Genomic DNA, 18,739 nt, shown 5'->3' on the forward strand with positions numbered 1-18,739 from the left:
TTTTTCAACTATCGGCAGCTCAAAATAAGTCACCATGCACTTCAGCAAGGATTTCTCCAGAATATTTTGGATGCAGGTCTCTCACTCACACATAAAAAAGTTTGCAGACAAACTCCACTTCTTTAGACTCAAACAAGCGGGAAAATATCATGAGTGGTCTCCATGACACATTATCTGATTGAATCTGAGCCTGACTCGCAGGGTAACACCTACCATTCTGGCTCCTCTGATTTTATGAACAAGAAAGAAGACATTCTGGTAATCTTCTGAAGATTTACTTGGATTTAGAACTGAAGACCACATTCTCGTGCAGCGTTAGCAAGTGCTTCTATGCGCCCGTGATATAGGTAACCGCCACGGTCAAAAGCCACCTTGCTGATCCCTTTTTCCATGCAAGACTTGGCAATGGCTTCACCAACCTTCTTTGCCGCCTCCTGGTAATGAAGAAAACAGGAACATGAGCTTTTGTTAGAAAACCATTTAAAGCAATAATAAGATCGTGTAATCTGCATTTCCATTGCTCAAACATATGATTTCCAGTTAAAAAGCATTTAACTTTTTTACAGTACAGGGATGCTATCATTATGGGATTATCTTTTTAATTGGTCTGTGGAACATCTGGTTTCAGATGAATTTTCACTAAATCAGAAATCAACTTGCTCCTTTGTTAATACTATTTTCAAGTCCAAAGATTGACCATGATTGCAAGAGCTACCCAACAAAGAAGGTTATCCTATTTTCCAACCAGCCTCCTAGCTTTCCAGGCAAGACTCCCTTTAGTACAAGGATGCTTTCTGGAACCAAATTGAAGGGTTGATGCTAGGTAGAAAGCTCGCCGTACTCAAACTTCTGGAGATCAACCTTGGCCTGTAGACTAATTAGGAGAATATAGTTGGATCAGCGTTGCTTTGTTATAGTTTGAGAGCCTGGTGATGTAGCCTTGGCTTCCCTCTTGATACCTGATTGGATGGTTTATTTTAAGAAATGTATACCACCATGCGAGTCGAGCGATTGAACAGCACTTCGGTCAGAAGTGGTGAATTCTAGGCATTTGTTTCCTTGTAACCAAGCCTTAAGTAGAGGAACTTGGCTTCCCACATCAGCAAAAATGCTGACCACGGGAGCTCCAAAGTAGAATTCGTACGAGTCGGCTTTAATGCCAGCTTACTCATTCCTTCCTTACAAAATGGGTCATTTAAGCAGTACTTAAATGATGGTATCACTACTAATAATTTAATGATGATCTTAATGCCTAAAATTTTTTCACCTACTTCTTAACACTAATATGGAAGCAAACACACCCTTAGTATAGGCAAGAGTATTTGTCTCTTACAACTCTCAACACTGGCTATTGTGAATTGCTCTGACTGCTGTAACTTTTGCAATCTAGACATTATTAAAAGATGTGGTTATTTATAAAAAAGAAATGTGCAGCAGAAAAAGAATTTAAAGAGTACACTATACATTCTAACAGCCTAAAACAAAGAGACTACATAGGATATAAATGCTTTTCAGGATTACTTCAGAACTTACAATTGTGGGTCCAGAAGTGTAATCAACTTCCTCTGATACAGGTTTCTGCCTTGTTGAAGCGGAAGCCAATGTATGCATCTTAGTATCATCAATCACTTGCACATATAGATGCTTACTGGAACGGAAAACACTCATCCTTGGCCTTTCTGGGGTACCCTCAACCTGAAGAGTAGAAAGATACAATTATTTAGGGGAAAATACAGCATCATCAATCCCAGCAAGGGGGGAAGAAAAACAAAAAAAGAAGCAAAGTCTGGAGAGGACATTTGGGAAACGATACATGAGTTTATCCTATGTAAAGAATTCGAACATTAAGCACACTAGGCATCATAGGAAACATTTAGCACACTGAAAACATTAACAAAAGTAAAACTGAATTGTTGACGTGATATACAGCAATGAATGCATGAAGCACAAATCTGAGGAAATAAAAAAAAAACTGTACCAAGTGCACAATTAAAAGAAAATGGAAAGGAAGTTAGAAATGGGGGAAAATGGCTTTAGTCTTCAGAAGACTCCACCATTTTCTTTAGAACATTGTCACATCATAGTCAGCCTCATGCTATTTCAGCCTTTCTAGATCGATATCTCCAGGAGGTAGGATCTGGATCCTGCCCATTTGAAGCCATCTCAATTCACATATAACATCAATCTAAAAATGATATGAAACCTGGCATGATGCCATACATGGTTGATGAGACGAGCTTAGGGAAGTTTATGATGACTCTTGAAGATATATGCAAATTTGCACCTAAACCCAGAATATAACAGAACCAACTATGGCTCAGGATTGTGGAAGATTGATGGATTAACAGTTGATGGAAGTGCATCTAAGATCTGCATTTGCACATGAAAGAGACAGACAGACAGAGAGAGAGAGAGAGAGAGATGATATGCAAATAGGAAGTATTTGTGAAGCATTGTTATACTCCAACTGACAACAAGAATAACAAGATGTTTTTTTTTTTGGCATATCTCCAATGAACTGGAAATTCGGCATGTTGTTTTCAGGGTACAGCCATTTAAGCATAGAAGAATGCTATTGTTACAGTAACTTCTACTGCAAATATTTTGCAAAAGCAGAGAATTTGCTCAAGATTCACGCAATATAGAAAAAAAAAAGGTGTCCCAGTTTATGAGGCTCCTGCCATTACGGAGTCTCAGGAGGATCAAATGTACACAATGTTGCTGTCGGACATGGTAAGTTGTTTCCATGTGTCAAACTTGTGACACCCAAGTTACGATGGAACAATCTTATCATTGTGCCAAGGCTCACCCTATTAAGACCCACCCAATGTGATTGTTTTTCTCTGAGGTAACAATAGGCATGGAGTGCCTAAAGAATTTTGTTGATTTGCAGTAAACAAATTACAAAATGAAGAAGATAAAGAAGAGAAAAAATAATAGTAAATTACAAAGAACTCCACTCGTCCAGCATTAACTCCTTTCACTCCAAGCATCTTAAGAACTTTCTCGTGGGAGTTCTTCTCCGAGACAAGAGGTACCCAAGCCTTCGACGTTCTCTTCACCTTTCTGATCAGATCCATCTTATTGGCAGCCGCTCCTCTAAAAATTCGATTGTTCCTCTCTAGCCAAATTATCGGAAGTTATTGCGGCTATCAACATATCCCAGCCTGACCACCCACATTTCTTGATCCTCTTATTTCTCCAATGACCCCAAAAGCCTTCCACTTCCTTCAGGACAACCCCCATCTTTAACAGATACCAGAAATACTTCCGTATACCAGCAACTGAAGGACACCTCAGGAACAGATGATAAACAATTGCCTCCTCCTTTCCACACTAAACACAGACATGGGCCAATTCAATCTTCTCTTTATACCATTGTGTATTAGTCTATATACCTTTGCGTATTTAGCATTACGCTGACTATGTTTAAGGAATGACACTTTTCAATCCTTTGATCATGTCAATTACATATGTTAGGTACAAGCATCTAATGCATAACTGTATTACATGTGTAAGAATCTTAATTCTACATGTAGTTGTCAGTCTAGAATCCCAGGCTTACAGGACAAAAAATGTCTGATCAAGTGTATCTAAACATTGTTTTGGCCCAAGCAAAGTAGTCTCTCTCTCTCTCACACACACACACACAGAGAAAGGGAGGCCAAAGCCCAACTATGCTTTATTAGGTAAGCAAGGAATGAAAAAAATACAACAGCCTCCATAGAGGCAAAACAAAAAACTAGCAAATGGTTACAACTCAGGTACCAGCTGAGAAACTCTAGACCACCCAAAATTACACCATTACAGCAGATACACCATTACTTCGAGAAAGAAAGAGCCTTAAAAGGATACTTTTCTTGAGTGCAACCTGTATCAAGGTACTGTTCCTATCTTTCCACAATCTCCATCATAACACCATCACCAAGAGTTCCCAGAAATCATGAAGATTAGCTGGGACCCTCGGCTTTCCAACCCACCAAAAGGAAAGAGATAGAAGGAGAGTTGGCATTAATAGCTATGGTACTTAAAAAACTTCCTCCAAATCCCTCTAGCAGAGCTACAATATATCAGAATATGCCCTATTCTCTCAGACCGAGCCCCAAAGAACCTACATCCCGCATTGATGGCTCATCAAGGATTTCACGTGTATTTATCCTATTTTTTTGTCACCAACCAAATAAAAATTTGAATCTTCTGAGGAACCACTTCTTTCCAAAGGCCAGCAAAGGGAATTTAAAGCCACCCAGCGATTTTTTTTTTTAGTTGAATGAAAGTAGAGAGAGGTAAGGATACCTCCCGCCTAAAATTTATTTAGAAAAAAGCAAAACAAATTAAGAGCACCAGTATTGATGAAGTGGTAGGGAGATTTCGCTAAGAACACTTCAATCCTGGCAGATCCTTTCCTTCAGACGGAGCCATTCAATCAGCTCAGCAAGTTTAGAATATTCCTCCTCGTGAGAGCGTACATAGTGGCCTCTACAACTCGATATACTAAGCTTGCGAACGTTTCCACAACTGGGAGCTAACAGAAGCATTGATCTTCATACACGACCGGTACAAACTTTGGAAAGCCTATCGGGAGCGGAGTATTGCTTAGCCTGGTATCGCCTGTGGTTTCTTTTTGAGCCATTTTGTCAAACACCGATGGGCATCAATCAGCTCTAGATCGAGCTGAAGGCGCTAACAACTTTCCTCTTAAGAAATACAAGAATCGGAAATCGCTCGCTTTGTTGAATAAAACCAGCTTCAGGCAATAGGGTTACGAGGCCAGGAAATGACGGCTCTTTCAGTTCAGTTCAGTTCATTCATCGCATTCTCTCATTAAACAATTGACTGAAAAGAAAAGGAGCACTTCTAGTAGTACGCGTTACCTTCTTTCGGACGCGCTGGTGGCGGGCGGTGCGGTTCTCTCTGGGGGTCGCGGCCTTGGCCTCGATGACCGGACGCCGAGCAAGTGCCCAGGTCCTCGCAGGGAGGGGGAGGGGGAGGGGGAGGCGCTGCCCGCAGAGGAAGGCGCCGCCGCTCTCCATAAGAGACGCTGCTGCCGTCGCCGACGAAGGGGAAGCAGCAAATGGCGAAGCAGAAAGGTACATCATGGAGGCCTCTCTCCGCCGTCTTAACTTGCTCTCTCACTCTGTTTTGCTCTTCCCCAACCTCCGCAAGACCCACCTTATCCATCCCACTCCTTTCAGTGTCTTCCTGTGGGAGCTGAACCTCCACTAGGGCATGCCACGTGGAGCGATGGACGAGATCAACGGCCAACAAATCCCTACCCCTTCTCCGTAGAAATTCGAGGTGCCATCACCTCAGGTAAGCTGACCTGCACTTTGCCTTCCTCTTAATAGTAATGTCGGCTGCTGGGCGCCGGTGCTCCCGCCGCGCGGTCGGAATCCTATATATACCCCACCTCTTTCTCTCCAGTTCAAAATTTAAAGAACCAAGCCGTCTCTCCCCCACGGTGAGAGAAAGAGAGGGATCGCAGTCGTCCCCTGGTGATTTGCTCGTCTCTTTGCTGCAAATTTGATCTGAGATCTCTCGGAATTCGATTCTTTTACAAGTTTCTGATCTTATTCTACCGTAAACTCTTTTAGTTTTTTTTTTTCCGTTCTTGATCGATGGATCGATCAAATTAATTGTAGATGAGTTGCTGTCAGGTAGATTGGATCTGAGAAGCAATCGATCGAAGCGATCACATCCGATCCCTCATTTGCCGCTGCTGCTGGATAGACAGTTATTCGCAATCGATCTCCAAGTTCGTTCCCAACGGTACTATCCCATCGTCTTCTCCGTTTTCCGCTCCGAATTCCTTCATTTACACTGTCCACTCTGCGGATCACGGGAGAGAGACACAGCGATGATCGGTCGTTGCTCTCGACCGCATTCCGGTGATAGGATCCGGTCTTACATCTACTTTCCTCGGCATCGTTCTGGAGAATTGATCTCTGCCTTCTGTTTCCCTTTTTGACAGCAGCAGTGGGTTTCGAGGCCTGCAGGCACGCTTGCGGGCAGGCAGGTGCTGGATAGCTTGCACAAGCGCTTGAAATTGACGGTAGCGATCTATATATGCCTTCTCTGTCTCTCCCTGGACTTCGTGAAAGAGATAGCTGGATCTAATTCGTTTCTTTATGTTAGGAGGAGGGAGGCGGAGAGGCGGCCGCGGAGGAGGCGGAGAACATGGCGGCGTCGGCGGCCGGATCGGAAGAGATGGAGCTCAACATCCAACGCATCCTGGAAAAGGTCGACCACTTCACCCAGCAGGTATGTGAGTAGGATTTCCCGGACGTCACGAGCCGATTCAGATCAGACGGCTCTGCCGGTCTTCTCTCATAATAGATGGGGACGCTTCCCGCCAATCAGTATCCAATTCCCGCCCAATGACTTGCCATCCATCCATTTGGATTTGGGTGGTTCCCGCCCGTATTTCATGGTCCATCGTGATCGTATTATAGCAATGGTCTTTTGCCGATTGCATGTTTAATAGTTACGGTAATTTTAATTTGTCTGACCATCGATGCCACAAAAAAGTTTTTTTTTTTTAAAAAAAAAAAGTTGACTCTGTCGCAAAAGCGAATCATTTTCAAATTATCATCTTTTCATTCTTTTTTAAAAAGAAAATGATTGGTCATGTCCAGTTTGGTATAGACCTAGGATGGCTAGCTGTGCAGCATTTAAAATAAGGTAGATGTGGTCTTAAGATGCATGATTCTGTAATAGGTTTCGGACTTGCTAGAAGCGGCGAGGACATTATTCAAGGATCTGAGCAATGAATTCGAAGAGCGTTTGATCACGTGAGTGCGACGTGTCGTTCTTTCGCTGACTCTGTTCATACTCCAAAGGGCTCTGAGCTCTTGGCGTGCGAAGTCGCTAGCTCACAGCCTTTCCCTGGCGTTCTTTCTTCGGTTGCTTTCTCTTTCTTTCTTTCTTTCTTTCTTTCAGAATGCACAAGGAGCAGATGGCCAAGTGGCAGGAAGAGATCAACGAGCTGCGGTTGCAAGATGCATCGAACGAGGCAGCTCGAAATCTTCTGCAGAACGCTCAGTACCATCTTCTTCAGAACGTCCGTGAGGACACTTGAGGTGCGGTCATACGCACAAGAAAACTAGTTTTTATCTTCCCTTAAGTACCTTAAGGTGGTTTGCCTACGCTGTAATTGGTTTTTCACCATGCAGGTGCAGCCAGCCCAAAAAGCATCCTAATCCTGCTACTCCATCAGACGACCCCCATGAATTGGCACCGTTTCCTGCTAGGATAGTTGAGACTGGAACAAATATAGCACTGAAAATAACTGAGTTTCTGAGACTCGATCTATCATAGAATATAATATGCTCTCTTTGCAGATACACTTGCAAAAATCAAATTCAGCACTTATACAGAAGGGAAGAAAAAAGGGAACTCTTCTTCTCTGGTATTTGGGAGTCTTGAGTCTCTCGTTGTTTAGTGATACAAAGCGAAAGTATACAAATGTCACTACAGCGGCTAGAGTGCCGATTTCTCCAGCTCATATGCACAAGGGACGTGATGCAATGGATGGCCCTTTCTGTTTCTTTCCATTATCCTCCGAGCCAGCGAAACCTGCTTGCCAACGACAAAAATATATGCCTTGCCTTTGCCCCCGGCTCCACGAGCTGTCCTCCCAACACGCCGCACATACTCACTTGGATCGCGAGGGAAGTCAAAGAGTATCACATGGTCCACATTTGCAAAGTCAATGCCTCGCGATGCTCTGCAACAGGATCAGTCGGTTCCAGTTAGTAATATGCCCACGAGCCCTCATCCGTAATCAAAAGAAAGCATGATGATCAAAAGACCATTAATCTTTTGAATGGAACAGGATGAAAGGGTTGGGTTCGGAGCATGATACAAAAAAGGAGAAGTGAGAAATATGAATGGCTTCCGATAGTCATGGAACTGAAGAGTGTCCTAAAAAAGTGGTAACAGAATGCAATTTATAACAAGCATAAGCTAATGTTTATTCCCTAGTCAATTTTATAGTGTGCTCAATAATGGCAATCTATTCTCCTCTATATTTTTCAAAATTTGATTTCCAGAAAGAGAATGAATTCTTGGTGATCAAATCAGTGAGATCTACCCTCTCTTCTTAGGTTTTGAAATTAGCCCGTCTGGACATTGGATTTTTCAAACTTGAAAGAATGGCTTAAGTGCACAGACCAAGGAGGAGGCAAAAAAGGTTTCAAAGTACATGTCCATAATATAAATATTCATGCCAGTTTACCGAAAAGGACAAATATGCATGACAGTATCCGGGCTGTTCCTATGAAGCCATGGGAAAATCTTGTGGAGAACATCTAATCGCATGCAACTTCTACGTCAGGGTAAGAGCCGCTGGTATCAAAACAAGATGCAGCTATGAAGGGATGGAGAAAGAGAAAATTTAACAAGTTTCACAAAGCACCATCACGACAAAAGATTATACAGCTATTTTACCGAATGCTATTTTCCAACCATCAATCTTCCTCTTTTTGACATTCTCGAGACAAGCAGAATGTTCTTCAATGAATAAACTCAATTTTGCATAATATTAGTATAAAAGTCTGGCTAAATTGCAAGCCAAACACAACCGCATTTCATGCAATTTAGAAAGTGGATGAACTGGGGATTGAAGTATTACAAACAACATTCAGTGATGAAAAGAAGAGAACCTGTAAATGACAGCACACGACTTCATAAAACTGATGCGTACCATAAACTTATAAATGACAAGGGAAAGGCAATGCCATAATGATATTTATATGTCAGACTGTGTTCTATTTGCAAATTAGATTGTTGTAAAAGGGATATTAAGAGAAATAGCTTGTGCCTTGTTTCTCTTACCTGTCAGTGCAAATCAAGAACATAGATTCTTTTGACTGTGAATCCAGAAACTCCTTCATGTTCGATAGTCGTATTTCCTGAGACAATGCGGCATGGAATGGCAAGACTTTAATGTGCAATCCTTTCCTATCAAAGCGTTGCAACACATTCTCCACTTTTCTGCATGTCTCAATCTGCAAAATGAAACAACGAAACAATTGTGGAGCGGGGGTACATTGTTGTGACAAGAAAAAACAGGGATATCAATTACAAAGTTGTTTAAAGGGTTTGACAATATTTGGCTTGCTTGGTTGACATAGAGACAAACAAGAGATGGAATAAAAATCAGGTCTGGATTTTATTTACCCTGGAGCAACACAGATAGTAAACATTTCAAATAAAAGATATAAATGATAGTTTTTCTCCCTCTCATCCATTTGCTGTTTAATTATCTAGTCATTCTACAATGTGTTAAGCCTGAAGCTAAACAATGCTTGGAATTGACTCGTATATGAGCTTGATAGTTATTGAATAAAAAAGAAGGAAAAAAGTAACCAAGTTAATGAAAAGAAAATCACCAATAATCTGTGCAATATTGGTATAGGAAAACCGAGAGAAAGAAATAAATTCAAATTAATTTATATTTTCATGTATCAATAAAGGAAAAAAGGAATGCCTATGCAGGAGGGAGGTGAGCATGTGCGTTCGTGCACGCGCGTGTGAGTGTGAGAAAGAGAGAGAGATTACCTTGTTGCAGAAAACAATAGTTTTAGGAACCGAAGATTCTTCTACAAGCTGCAGAAGAGCAGATTTCTTATTTTGAAAAGCTGTATCTGGATTTTTTTCCTCCCCATCATCTCCACTGCAGTCTACAAGAAACTGCACGTAAACTAACCCAGTCATAATCATATAAAATGTTCCCAAACCAGGTATGTGCTGTCAGTGCATTGGTTGATAAGTTAGTGTAGGCAGCATTCCTTGTGACAAAGAAATCATGGTGATTTTAGAAATGTGCATGAAAAATGAAATCTGAACCATCATCAGATGTATAATAAATAAGGATTTAGGAAAACCCAGGCAATGCTCAGCTGAGAAACAAAATCAGTCCCCTGTACTCTCAGACAAGTAGGGGCAAGTCTGAACGAGTAAATTTAGCAATCAGCATACTACAAATGAGTCCTACATCACCAGAAAGGTAAAAGTATATATGTTTCGTCAAATTAATCTGCTTCTGATGATTCTGAGATTTACTTGTTCTTATTTCAATTGCTTCATGTTGGGCAAGATCTTGGTTTCCATTAGTATCAGGGATTCACTGATATGAGACATGCAAAATCCCGGCCCTTATTATATCAGCTGATATGAACCTCCAAGATATATCCAGTGCAATATGAATATATCAGCTGAGATTTCTGATCACCTTTCTACTATCTTAAATAGAATTTCTAATTAATATTATCTAAAAAATAATGTTAAAAATGGTTGCTAAACACCATATCAGCTGAAGTTCTGTATTTCAATCCTAGTATAGCAGTTGAGATTTTGGAAAATCTTGACGCTTTCCAAATTTCTCCACCTTCCATCTTGACTTAGATAACCCAAGATCTTGGTTCATCTCAGTCTGGGCAACCTACGATTAACGGTACCACACCTTTAAAAAAACCCCTGCTTATTATGCAACTAACTACAGGGTTGATTGGGAATGGATTTTTTTTGTCCACAACTAAAAAAATAAGCAAAAAAGGCAATTTGTTTTAGAATAATCATAAGCTACAGTTTGGTAGGGCCTGGTTATTGCATCACAATTTCTGTTAATATATGTATCTGCATATGTCTAGCAACCAACACAGACTTCCTACATGCTTGTCCAAACCATATTATTTCTGTCATCAAAAGAGGAGATATCTACGAAATGAAGCACCCAAGTTTTTTCTTTTTGGTACACAAAAAAAAAAGAAGCAATCTAGTTGTCTGTTGCAGCACTTGTAGTGACAATGGCATCCTATGGTGACCCTGATGATGATAGCATTAGGCACATGCAATTGGACACTGGTGTATCACAAATATTGTGGGACTACTACTCATTTAATAATGGCATACCCTTATTATACATGAAAATGCTTGTTTAGGGCTTGGCTTGCCTCACATCTGAATGTAAGGTTTTCCAAGAATGCCTTAAGCTCATCACTGAGGCTCCAAAGTGGGAAGAATATCATATTAGAATCTGAAAATGATTCTAAGACAAACTTGTATCAGAAATCAAAAAGCGTATTTCAGCGTATAAGGTAATTCTTTTCTATCTGATAAGATTCGTGCCAAATAAATTTTAGAAATGGACATAAATGTGTTTTATCTAATTTTTATTTCCCTGTCTAAAATTAATTTATATCATTAATTATTTAACAACATTCTCTCTCACACACAAGCATATACGAATATATTAATGTATAGAGATGATGACATATAAACCCCTCCCATGCAAACAATGAGTTTCAGGGTTCATAAATATTGCCTTGATAAGACCCATATCCATAATGCCTTACAACATCTGTACCTATGTAAACCATATTATGAAAATAAGAAACATTATTAAGGCCTTATTTGGATGTCCTGAAAAAAGTTACCAGAGATAATAATACACTAGTAACTGAATGACCCATCATCAGAATACTTCATGAAATTATTACCCTGGTATATAATTCGTTAGCTGTTCGGCTTCTCACGTTTTTTATATGATATTTTTTTTAATCATGAGACCAATGCCCCCAAACCACATCTGCCACCTCCCCCAGAACGGCACCTCTTCTTCCATGGCCAGCCCATGCTGAACTCCAACCATGGAATCTCCACTACCCCAACCCAAGCAGCAACTCTCATTCTATGGTAGCTGACCCTCAGGCCAGGGCATGCTGAATGCATGGAAGGCACAAGCTGCCAAAGTCTCTTGGCTAATCTTTGGCCTTTGACCATCCATGTGGTTCATTCCTCAATGATCTCGTCCTTGAGAAACGCAACAGATCAAATGAGCCAAAGTCAATTCGAGTTGGTGTGAGGCAAAAGAGGTGAAAGGCAATGAGAGTGATAATAGTGACAGTGGTGGTGGTGGTGGTGATTATGATGATGGTGGTGGTGTGCTGGTGAGGTAATGCTTTTGGTGTTAATGCTAGTGGAGGAGGATTTGGTGGTAGCATGATAGATTCAAAGAAGAGAAGGCTTATGATTGATGAGAATGTGCAGTCCTTCATAAAGCCATGGCTTAAGTTAAATATTTTCAAATAGAGAATGCGGTCACCATGGTGCGGATACCACATGGAGAATATAAAAAATAAATTTGACTACATATATATATTTAGGGGTGGCAATTTATGACCCAACCCGTCAACCCGACCCGATTTAAGCAGGTTTGAGTTCGACATAAATAGATCTGGGTCATAAATGGATCGACCCATCTAGACCTGTTTATTAAATGAGTTGGGTTCAAGTTTAGACCTTTAACCCATTTAACCCATCCGTTTAATAACTGGGTCGGATCATAACCCGACCTATTTAACCCATTTAAGACCTGTATAACCTATTTAAAACTTACTTAATATGTTTCTATCCTATTTAACCTCGACTCGCTTAACTTGTTTAAATCTATTTAATCCATTAAAAACCTACTTAACTTGTTTAACCTGACTTGACATATTTAATAAATTAGGTTATGTGGGTCGGGTTAGGTTATCTGTTTAATGAACAGGTCGGGTTCATATCTGAATTTTTGACTTGTTTAATAAATAGATCGGGTTTGGATTGATGAATTTTTTATCTGACCTACATCCGACCCGACCTGTATCTAATCCGACCCGATTGCCATCCCTATACACACTAACAATGATGGTGGTGGCAATGAAGTTGGAGGAATTAGGATGGGTGGAGGTGATGGCTACACTAGTTGTGGCAGTGGTGATGACGTCAATGTGGAGGTGATGGTGGGTATTGGAACCGCCAGAGGAGGAGATAGGGAGGGCGTGACAAGGATTGGAGTTGGTTGGGTTGGGATCGCTGGCAGGGACATTGAGAGGGGATCTCAATTCACCCAAGGGGGTCAAGGTCAGTAGAAGGAGTCAAAGACGCCAGATCCATTACTTGAATATTGAGAACTAAGATAGTGTTGCAGGCCTTGAAAAACAAAATTAGCATCCATCTTCTAGAATCATGCATTCCATTACAAGGAAAAAGAATGGAAAAAAAAGCAGATAACTGGAAGCCAACCTCTTCAAGCCCAGAGCTTGTACGATGCATGCCAGGTCCCATGATTACTTGGCAGTCAGGAAATACTTCTACTAGCTTGTTGTAGATATCTACAGGAAGAGTTGCAGTGACAAAAAGATATTGTGCTGACATGGGTGCAGAACTAATTAAGCTTTGAAGAACTTGTTCAAATTCATCATCACCAAATAGGATGTCTGCTTCATCTAACACAACACTGGAATATCCAAGCAATAAGAGCATCAGAGCAAATGAAAAAAGTAACTTCTGCTGCATGACAACCTATGCAAACAATAACTCTAGTTTCCTGAAGAAATTAAAGCAAGAAAAAGAAAGTCAATTAGCAGAAAGTAAAAATTCAACTAAATGTTAGTATCTCCTCATTCTCAAGACAGCAGGAAAGAGGAGCAAAATAAGTCTTTCCTGCAGTAAATTACATAATACTCCAAACAGCATGCCATTCTTTCTGGACCTATACAGCAAATACCGACTTTTACTGTTGTTAATCGAGCTCCTGACCCACAATAAAATAGAAACAAACTCCTTAAGATTGGTGGACTTTATTAAAGAAAGTCAAGGAAATAGCTAAAAAAGGCAAGGATATTCAGCGTAACAACCCTCAAGTTTTTTCAATGCGCATGACTTAAATATCCAAGTCAGACAACTACAAGTAAAGTTGGTTGTAGGCATAAGCCTCATGAGGGGCTCCAAGCCACCAGTCATCTTCAAAAGCTGTATAGTGGTAGCCTCATGCTCAAGCATGGGAATGTTAAAACATCAGACTTTAAGGGAGGAAACTAGCAGCATGATTGATACCTATAAAGCAGGAGTAATTGTCAAATTAGCAACGAACTACAACCATTCTTTTATTAATTTTATAGGGATATTATAGAAGAAAAAAAAATTATGAGACACAATTCCCTTAAAATATGCATTCAGGCATTCATACATACATACTCTTCAAAAGTTGCTTAATTGCTTCTCATTTCTATCAAAAATGAAAATTAGATGTATGCCATTAGCACGGAATTTCAAATATGCCCATTAAAATTTACAAAATTTGTATGTAGTAAGGATAATAGCAGTCTGTGCCAAGTTACTGTCAATACAACCAAATTAAGCTTACAGCGATGAAAGTTAACACAACAAGGTATGAAGGATATGCATGCAAAAGTTTATAGACTTTTAGAGAGGTATAAACTCTTTGAAGGGTACATACACAAATTTGGCATTTTTGTGGGATTTATAAAAAATACCCAGTTAAAAAATGATAATGCCCAAAAATTAAAGCTTCCTTCCAATGTCAGCTTAAAGATAAGAATCCTAATAGAGTGGAGAAATTTAAACATGCCTTACCATTTGAGGTTAGTCAATTGCAGATGTCCTTCATGAAGTAAATAAATAAAGCGACCAGGTGTTGCTATGAGTACATCCAACTCCTGTTCAAGATTTTCCAACTGAGTTTTCTGTCGAAAACCACCAGTTGCAGCCATTGATCTAAATGGGACCCCAAATTTTGCTACGGCTCGGCAATTATTAAGGACCTGCAAACTTGGAATGCAGCAGATAAAGTAAACAATCACCTCCAAAAAGGTTCATAAAAAGACAAATTCAAATAGAATATCTTAAACGCAGATTCAAAATTTGGTGATATACTGTAATGAAAGCTCTGTAGATGCAAGAACTTTCCTTGCTCCAATTTCAGTACAGAAAAGTATGTGAAACCAGCCATCCACATGGGGGCTTCTACCATTAGACAACTAGCAAATGATGGTAAACATTGTATTAAGGTTCTTTAAAAAAAAGTTAACTTGTCAATATATCTGATCAATTTGCATGATTCATTTTTATTAAGTAGGAAGGAAGAGGGCATAGTGAGGCTAGTGCCTTCAATAAACACTGCATTCCCTTCAATAAACACTAACGCATTACTTATTATAGAAATTCAACAAACTTGATCTACAAGACCCCAAATATTCGTATTTTATACAATTCTTTTCCTCAACATTTTAACTGTCTCCTTACTAGGCTTTGGAAATTCTACTTTTAGTAAGCATATTTGATATTTCATTCAAACAACAGAATAGACTAAAACAGGTCCAATATGATGACTAAAAGATTGGCTTTGTGAACATCATATTCCTGTTAACAATTATATTTTCTCCTGATGTTAGGTTTCCATTTGATCATGACAACTTTCTATGTATTCCAAGGTATTGACGAACTCATCCCCTTTTTTGCAATTTTTCCAAATTAATTAAAAGCCTCCAGTCGTTGTTGAACATGGCTTTCCATCAGCAGAATGAAAAGAAGCTAAGAAAGAAAGAAAACAACTAAAAATTGTTTGCTAAGAAAATGATAATGAAAAAAGAAACTAGCTCAGACAGAAACATAAAATATAGAAGACGAGAGTATCTCCACAGTCTTCATTGCAAATACCAATAAAACCGATATGACTAATACAAACTTATGCTAAGCAACTAAAATATAGGCTCTAAGAATTAAGAGGCATATGAAGAGAAATAGTAAATACATTATCTTCATAGCCAGAACCAACCTGGGATGCCAGTTCAGCAGTAGGCACCAATATTACTACTCTAGGACTCCTTGATAAGGATTTCCCAAGCCCTAGTACTTCTTCTTGTCTTAGATTTTGTATAATTGGAGCAAGATATGCCAGCGTCTTACCAGATCCACTTTGATCAGCAATAATGCAACTTTTTCCTTCTAACACAGGCCCATATGCCATGGCCTGCAGCATTCAAAATACAAACAAAAGTTATACTAGAGTAGATATTGAAGCAAGTATTTTGCTATCTAGGTTTGGCATATTGTTAAAGAAGAGTTACTTTTAAAGGCACCTACCGAGTGCAAAACAAAAATAATTTGTATATTGATGCAATATGTAGAAGTCAAGTGCACAATCAAAATACTTGATCCATTATTTTCTTTTTCAGAGGTAATGCAGCATAGAAATTCTCCGCGACCAACATTTCATGATCAACCAAAGTTCTGATTTTTTAAATCATTCTAAAAATGTATCTTTCTTGGCCAAAAGGATCTTGAGCCAGAAGTATTATCATTCTATAAAAAATGTAAACCAAAATCATTGAAGCATATAATATTGGTCATGTAACGATAGAATCAGTGTTTCCACAGGCATAAACCAGTCGTGCCAACAACATGCAATATCATTCTGGGTTGTGGAGCACCTGAATATGGGATGGGCGAAGGAACATCTGACCCCTCAGAGATTCTATCATAACATCGGTGCAACCCAGATCCTTGAAAGATTTCCTGCTGAAAAATCCACCGTCAGTAGAGGCTTTCCGGTGCCGTTTTAGCTGGCCAGCAGCAGCGCTCTGTAGGGAAGCAGCACCTCCCCAACCCCTCGAGGAAGAAACGATCCTTGGAACAGACACATCTACCTCTTCATCCCTTGCATCTTTTCTGGATATGAAGTGCACAGAGTTTGTATTCCCAACCTTTTCATCGGTTAGAACACTATCATTCGATTCCTTAGGCTGGAGCGAGCCCAAACTAGTCTCTGCGTTTCTGAATTCGGATGAATCCATACGGTCAGCATCATCCGGACCCAAGATCCTATTACTAGGAGCATTTTCTTTACTGTTTCTCTGCGAGGACTTCTTCATCAACGCTTTCACCTTCGGGGCCTTTAATCGACCAAAACCTCCAGTGGAGCCACCAACACTTGCCGTGGGCTTACAACCGATCTCGGCAACCGGTGCAGTCGCCTCAACTCCTGTGGTATCAAGAAAGAAAACCTCTGCGACCTTAGGATAATTATTTAGGGGGGAAGAATCTATAATCTATCAAAAATAGAGACTTGGGGAAAAAAAAAGGCCTCACCCTTCCGTGGCCTCTCCTCGTTCCCAATCCCGGTTCCTCCCTTTCGAGGAGGCCTCCACGAGAGGACCTCCGCCGAGGGGATGGGCGAGTCGGGGCCGTTCTCCGCTCCCCCCCAGACGATGAATTTGTCGCCGGTCTCCTCGTCGATCAGCTGGTAGGCGCCGGAGGTCTCCATCGGGATCCGCTTGTAGGCCGCGCTCACCTTCCAACCCCTGCTCCCTCCACCGGGAACGGTGGCGGCGGCGCTACAGGTGGTGGCGGTAGACCTCCGGTGGCGGAGGAGGAGGAGGCGGCGGGAATGCCGAGGGATCCCATCGAAGTTTAGGAGGGTTTGAGGGGCTCTCGCGAGCATTTCTCTTTCTCCTGGACAAGATTTCTTTTTTATTTGAATTTTAGGGTTTATTGAAGGGTTTAAGGAAGCGAAGAAGACGAGAGAAGATGCCCCCTGTCTCTGCGCGCTCGGATAAGGATTGCATTATCTTTGGATCTACCATAAAAAAATTCTTTTTATCTTTTTGATCAAAAAAATTCTTCTTAAAAGTTCTCTGTCTACCACCGGCCGCCGCATATTTTTTGGCATGGTAAAACTCTCTCGCTTCCTTGGCGCAGGGCACTAGTTTAATTCATCTTTTTGATTTCCAATAAATAAATAACGTAGCAAGAAAATAATAAAACTACTAGATTTTAAAAATTACTTGATTCCTTTTTTTGTTATTGAATTTGATAAAAAAATTATTTGACAAGTAATCCATTTAGACCACTTTATAGGAATCTGACAAGGGTTAATATCCTATTGTGCATGCTACTTCTTGATGTGAAAGCACAAAGCAACTAAACAATCCATAATGTATGAGGACAATAATGTTTCAACATTCAACTCTTCTTAATTAAATTTAAAAAGATATCATGTGAAAGACGATTTTAGCTGATAATATCATTAATTTTTCATCAACATCCATATTTTTCTATTACAATAGTCATTTGCAAAATATCCAAAAAAAATGTATGGACAATAATAGAGAAAAAAAATAACAGTACTTGCTCGGATCACTATTCATTCAATTAAAAATATTTTTAGCCAGCAAAGTTATTTGAATTCCAAATAATATTATTTTATTTAGATGATCCAATAGTGATTATCATTTTAGTTAAATATGCAATATTTTTAAGAAAATAATAAATATATAGTTATTTTATTTAAATTTTCATTATTGGTATGATACAACGTAATGAAGGCTTTTAAAATCTTATAGCAACTATTATGAAATTATAATAGTTGAGAGTGCAAATTGATTTCATCATTAATGTGAATGGGTCTGAGTTCCGTAGGTGAACATATAAGCCCTGCCTTCTCTGTAATTAATGGATAATTTGCATGTTTTTAAATAATAGAATTTAAACTTTAATTCAGGTAATTAATGGAAAATAGTAACCATGTAAAGCTGAACATCAAGATGGACAAATTAGCAGAGGTAACAATAAAACTTCCTGCTTAGTGATTGTTTTTCATGTACCAAATGCTGAAGTATAAAAGTTTAGCCAAGATAGAGCATAGAATTTAACATTATAATTAATCACATGCTTTATCTAGAAAATCACTGTAATCATTATATAGATGATGCTCGCATGCATGCAAGCGCACACATCTAATGATTTCCAAGTATCAGCCCTTAGTTATTATTTTACTACATTGTAGGTTATATTCTTTATCATTTTTACTATTCAACTATTAAATAATATTTTCAAACTAACCTATCGCATCACTAAGAATGATGATACAATATATCACTTTTCATGCATATTC

At 39.6% G+C, this 18,739-nt stretch overlaps 3 protein-coding genes across 7 annotated transcripts; 1 reads left to right on the forward strand and 2 right to left on the reverse strand.

Moving 5' to 3' along the window:
• Window positions 1-9: 9 nt before the first annotated feature.
• On the reverse strand, window positions 10-5,187 carry LOC103695592 (50S ribosomal protein L18, chloroplastic). Its single transcript, XM_039123067.1, has 3 exons — window positions 4,875-5,187; window positions 1,534-1,695; window positions 10-434 (listed from the first exon to the last, which is right to left on the reverse strand). Exons 1-3 carry the CDS (start codon window positions 5,097-5,099, stop codon window positions 285-287), a joined length of 537 nt encoding a protein of 178 aa, XP_038978995.1. The 5' UTR covers window positions 5,100-5,187; the 3' UTR covers window positions 10-284.
• Window positions 5,188-5,357: 170 nt separating this feature from the next.
• LOC103695591 lies at window positions 5,358-7,376 on the forward strand. Of its 4 annotated transcripts, none has more exons than XM_039123123.1 (6): window positions 5,358-5,769; window positions 5,975-6,052; window positions 6,136-6,261; window positions 6,718-6,791; window positions 6,940-7,079; window positions 7,173-7,376. In XM_039123123.1, the coding sequence occupies exons 3-5, from the start codon at window positions 6,178-6,180 to the stop codon at window positions 7,076-7,078; spliced, it is 297 nt and encodes a 98-aa protein (XP_038979051.1). In that variant the 5' UTR covers window positions 5,358-5,769; window positions 5,975-6,052; window positions 6,136-6,177; the 3' UTR covers window position 7,079; window positions 7,173-7,376. The 4 variants fall into 4 exon arrangements, with proteins under 4 accessions (XP_038979051.1, XP_038979090.1, XP_038979122.1 ...); XM_039123162.1 differs by having other exon boundaries at window positions 5,386-5,495; window positions 5,643-5,769; window positions 5,975-6,261; XM_039123194.1 differs by having other exon boundaries at window positions 5,386-5,495; window positions 5,658-5,769; window positions 5,975-6,261.
• Window positions 7,280-17,410, reverse strand: LOC103695587 (DEAD-box ATP-dependent RNA helicase 50). 2 transcript variants are annotated; one of them, XM_008776954.4, is made up of 8 exons: window positions 16,936-17,410; window positions 16,278-16,852; window positions 15,623-15,817; window positions 14,422-14,609; window positions 13,069-13,282; window positions 9,562-9,693; window positions 8,836-9,008; window positions 7,280-7,726 (listed from the first exon to the last, which is right to left on the reverse strand). In XM_008776954.4, the coding sequence occupies exons 1-8, from the start codon at window positions 17,285-17,287 to the stop codon at window positions 7,480-7,482; spliced, it is 2,076 nt and encodes a 691-aa protein (XP_008775176.2). In that variant the 5' UTR covers window positions 17,288-17,410; the 3' UTR covers window positions 7,280-7,479. The 2 variants fall into 2 exon arrangements, with proteins under 2 accessions (XP_008775176.2, XP_038978955.1); XM_039123027.1 differs by having other exon boundaries at window positions 16,278-16,828; window positions 16,936-17,409.
• Window positions 17,411-18,739: the final 1,329 nt, after the last annotated feature.

Source organism: Phoenix dactylifera, chromosome 1 (assembly GCF_009389715.1).
Source record: "Phoenix dactylifera cultivar Barhee BC4 chromosome 1, palm_55x_up_171113_PBpolish2nd_filt_p, whole genome shotgun sequence".
Classification (NCBI taxonomy): domain Eukaryota; kingdom Viridiplantae; phylum Streptophyta; class Magnoliopsida; order Arecales; family Arecaceae; genus Phoenix; species Phoenix dactylifera.

Bases quoted from the DNA above. Each gene is read 5' to 3' on its own strand.
- LOC103695592 (XM_039123067.1), bottom strand. From the start codon at position 5,099: ATGATGTACCTTTCTGCTTCGCCATTTGCTGCTTCCCCTTCGTCGGCG. The intron at 1,696-4,874 runs GTAACGCGTACT...TCTACTCTTCAG, and splicing joins ACCAGCGCGTCCGAAAGAAG to GTTGAGGGTACCCCAGAAAG. The intron at 435-1,533 runs GTAAGTTCTGAA...CTTCATTACCAG, and splicing joins ACACTTCTGGACCCACAATT to GAGGCGGCAAAGAAGGTTGG.
- LOC103695591 (XM_039123123.1), top strand. From the start codon at position 6,178: ATGGCGGCGTCGGCGGCCGGATCGGAAGAGATGGAGCTCAACATCCAA. The intron at 6,262-6,717 runs GTATGTGAGTAG...ATTCTGTAATAG, and splicing joins TCGACCACTTCACCCAGCAG to GTTTCGGACTTGCTAGAAGC. The intron at 6,792-6,939 runs GTGAGTGCGACG...TCTTTCTTTCAG, and splicing joins TTCGAAGAGCGTTTGATCAC to AATGCACAAGGAGCAGATGG.
- LOC103695587 (XM_008776954.4), bottom strand. From the start codon at position 17,287: ATGCTCGCGAGAGCCCCTCAAACCCTCCTAAACTTCGATGGGATCCCT. The intron at 13,283-14,421 runs GTAAGGCATGTT...TGGATATTCCAG, and splicing joins CAATTGACTAACCTCAAATG to TGTTGTGTTAGATGAAGCAG. The intron at 7,727-8,835 runs GTAAGAGAAACA...ATCCTGTTGCAG, and splicing joins TTCTTGATTTGCACTGACAG to AGCATCGCGAGGCATTGACT.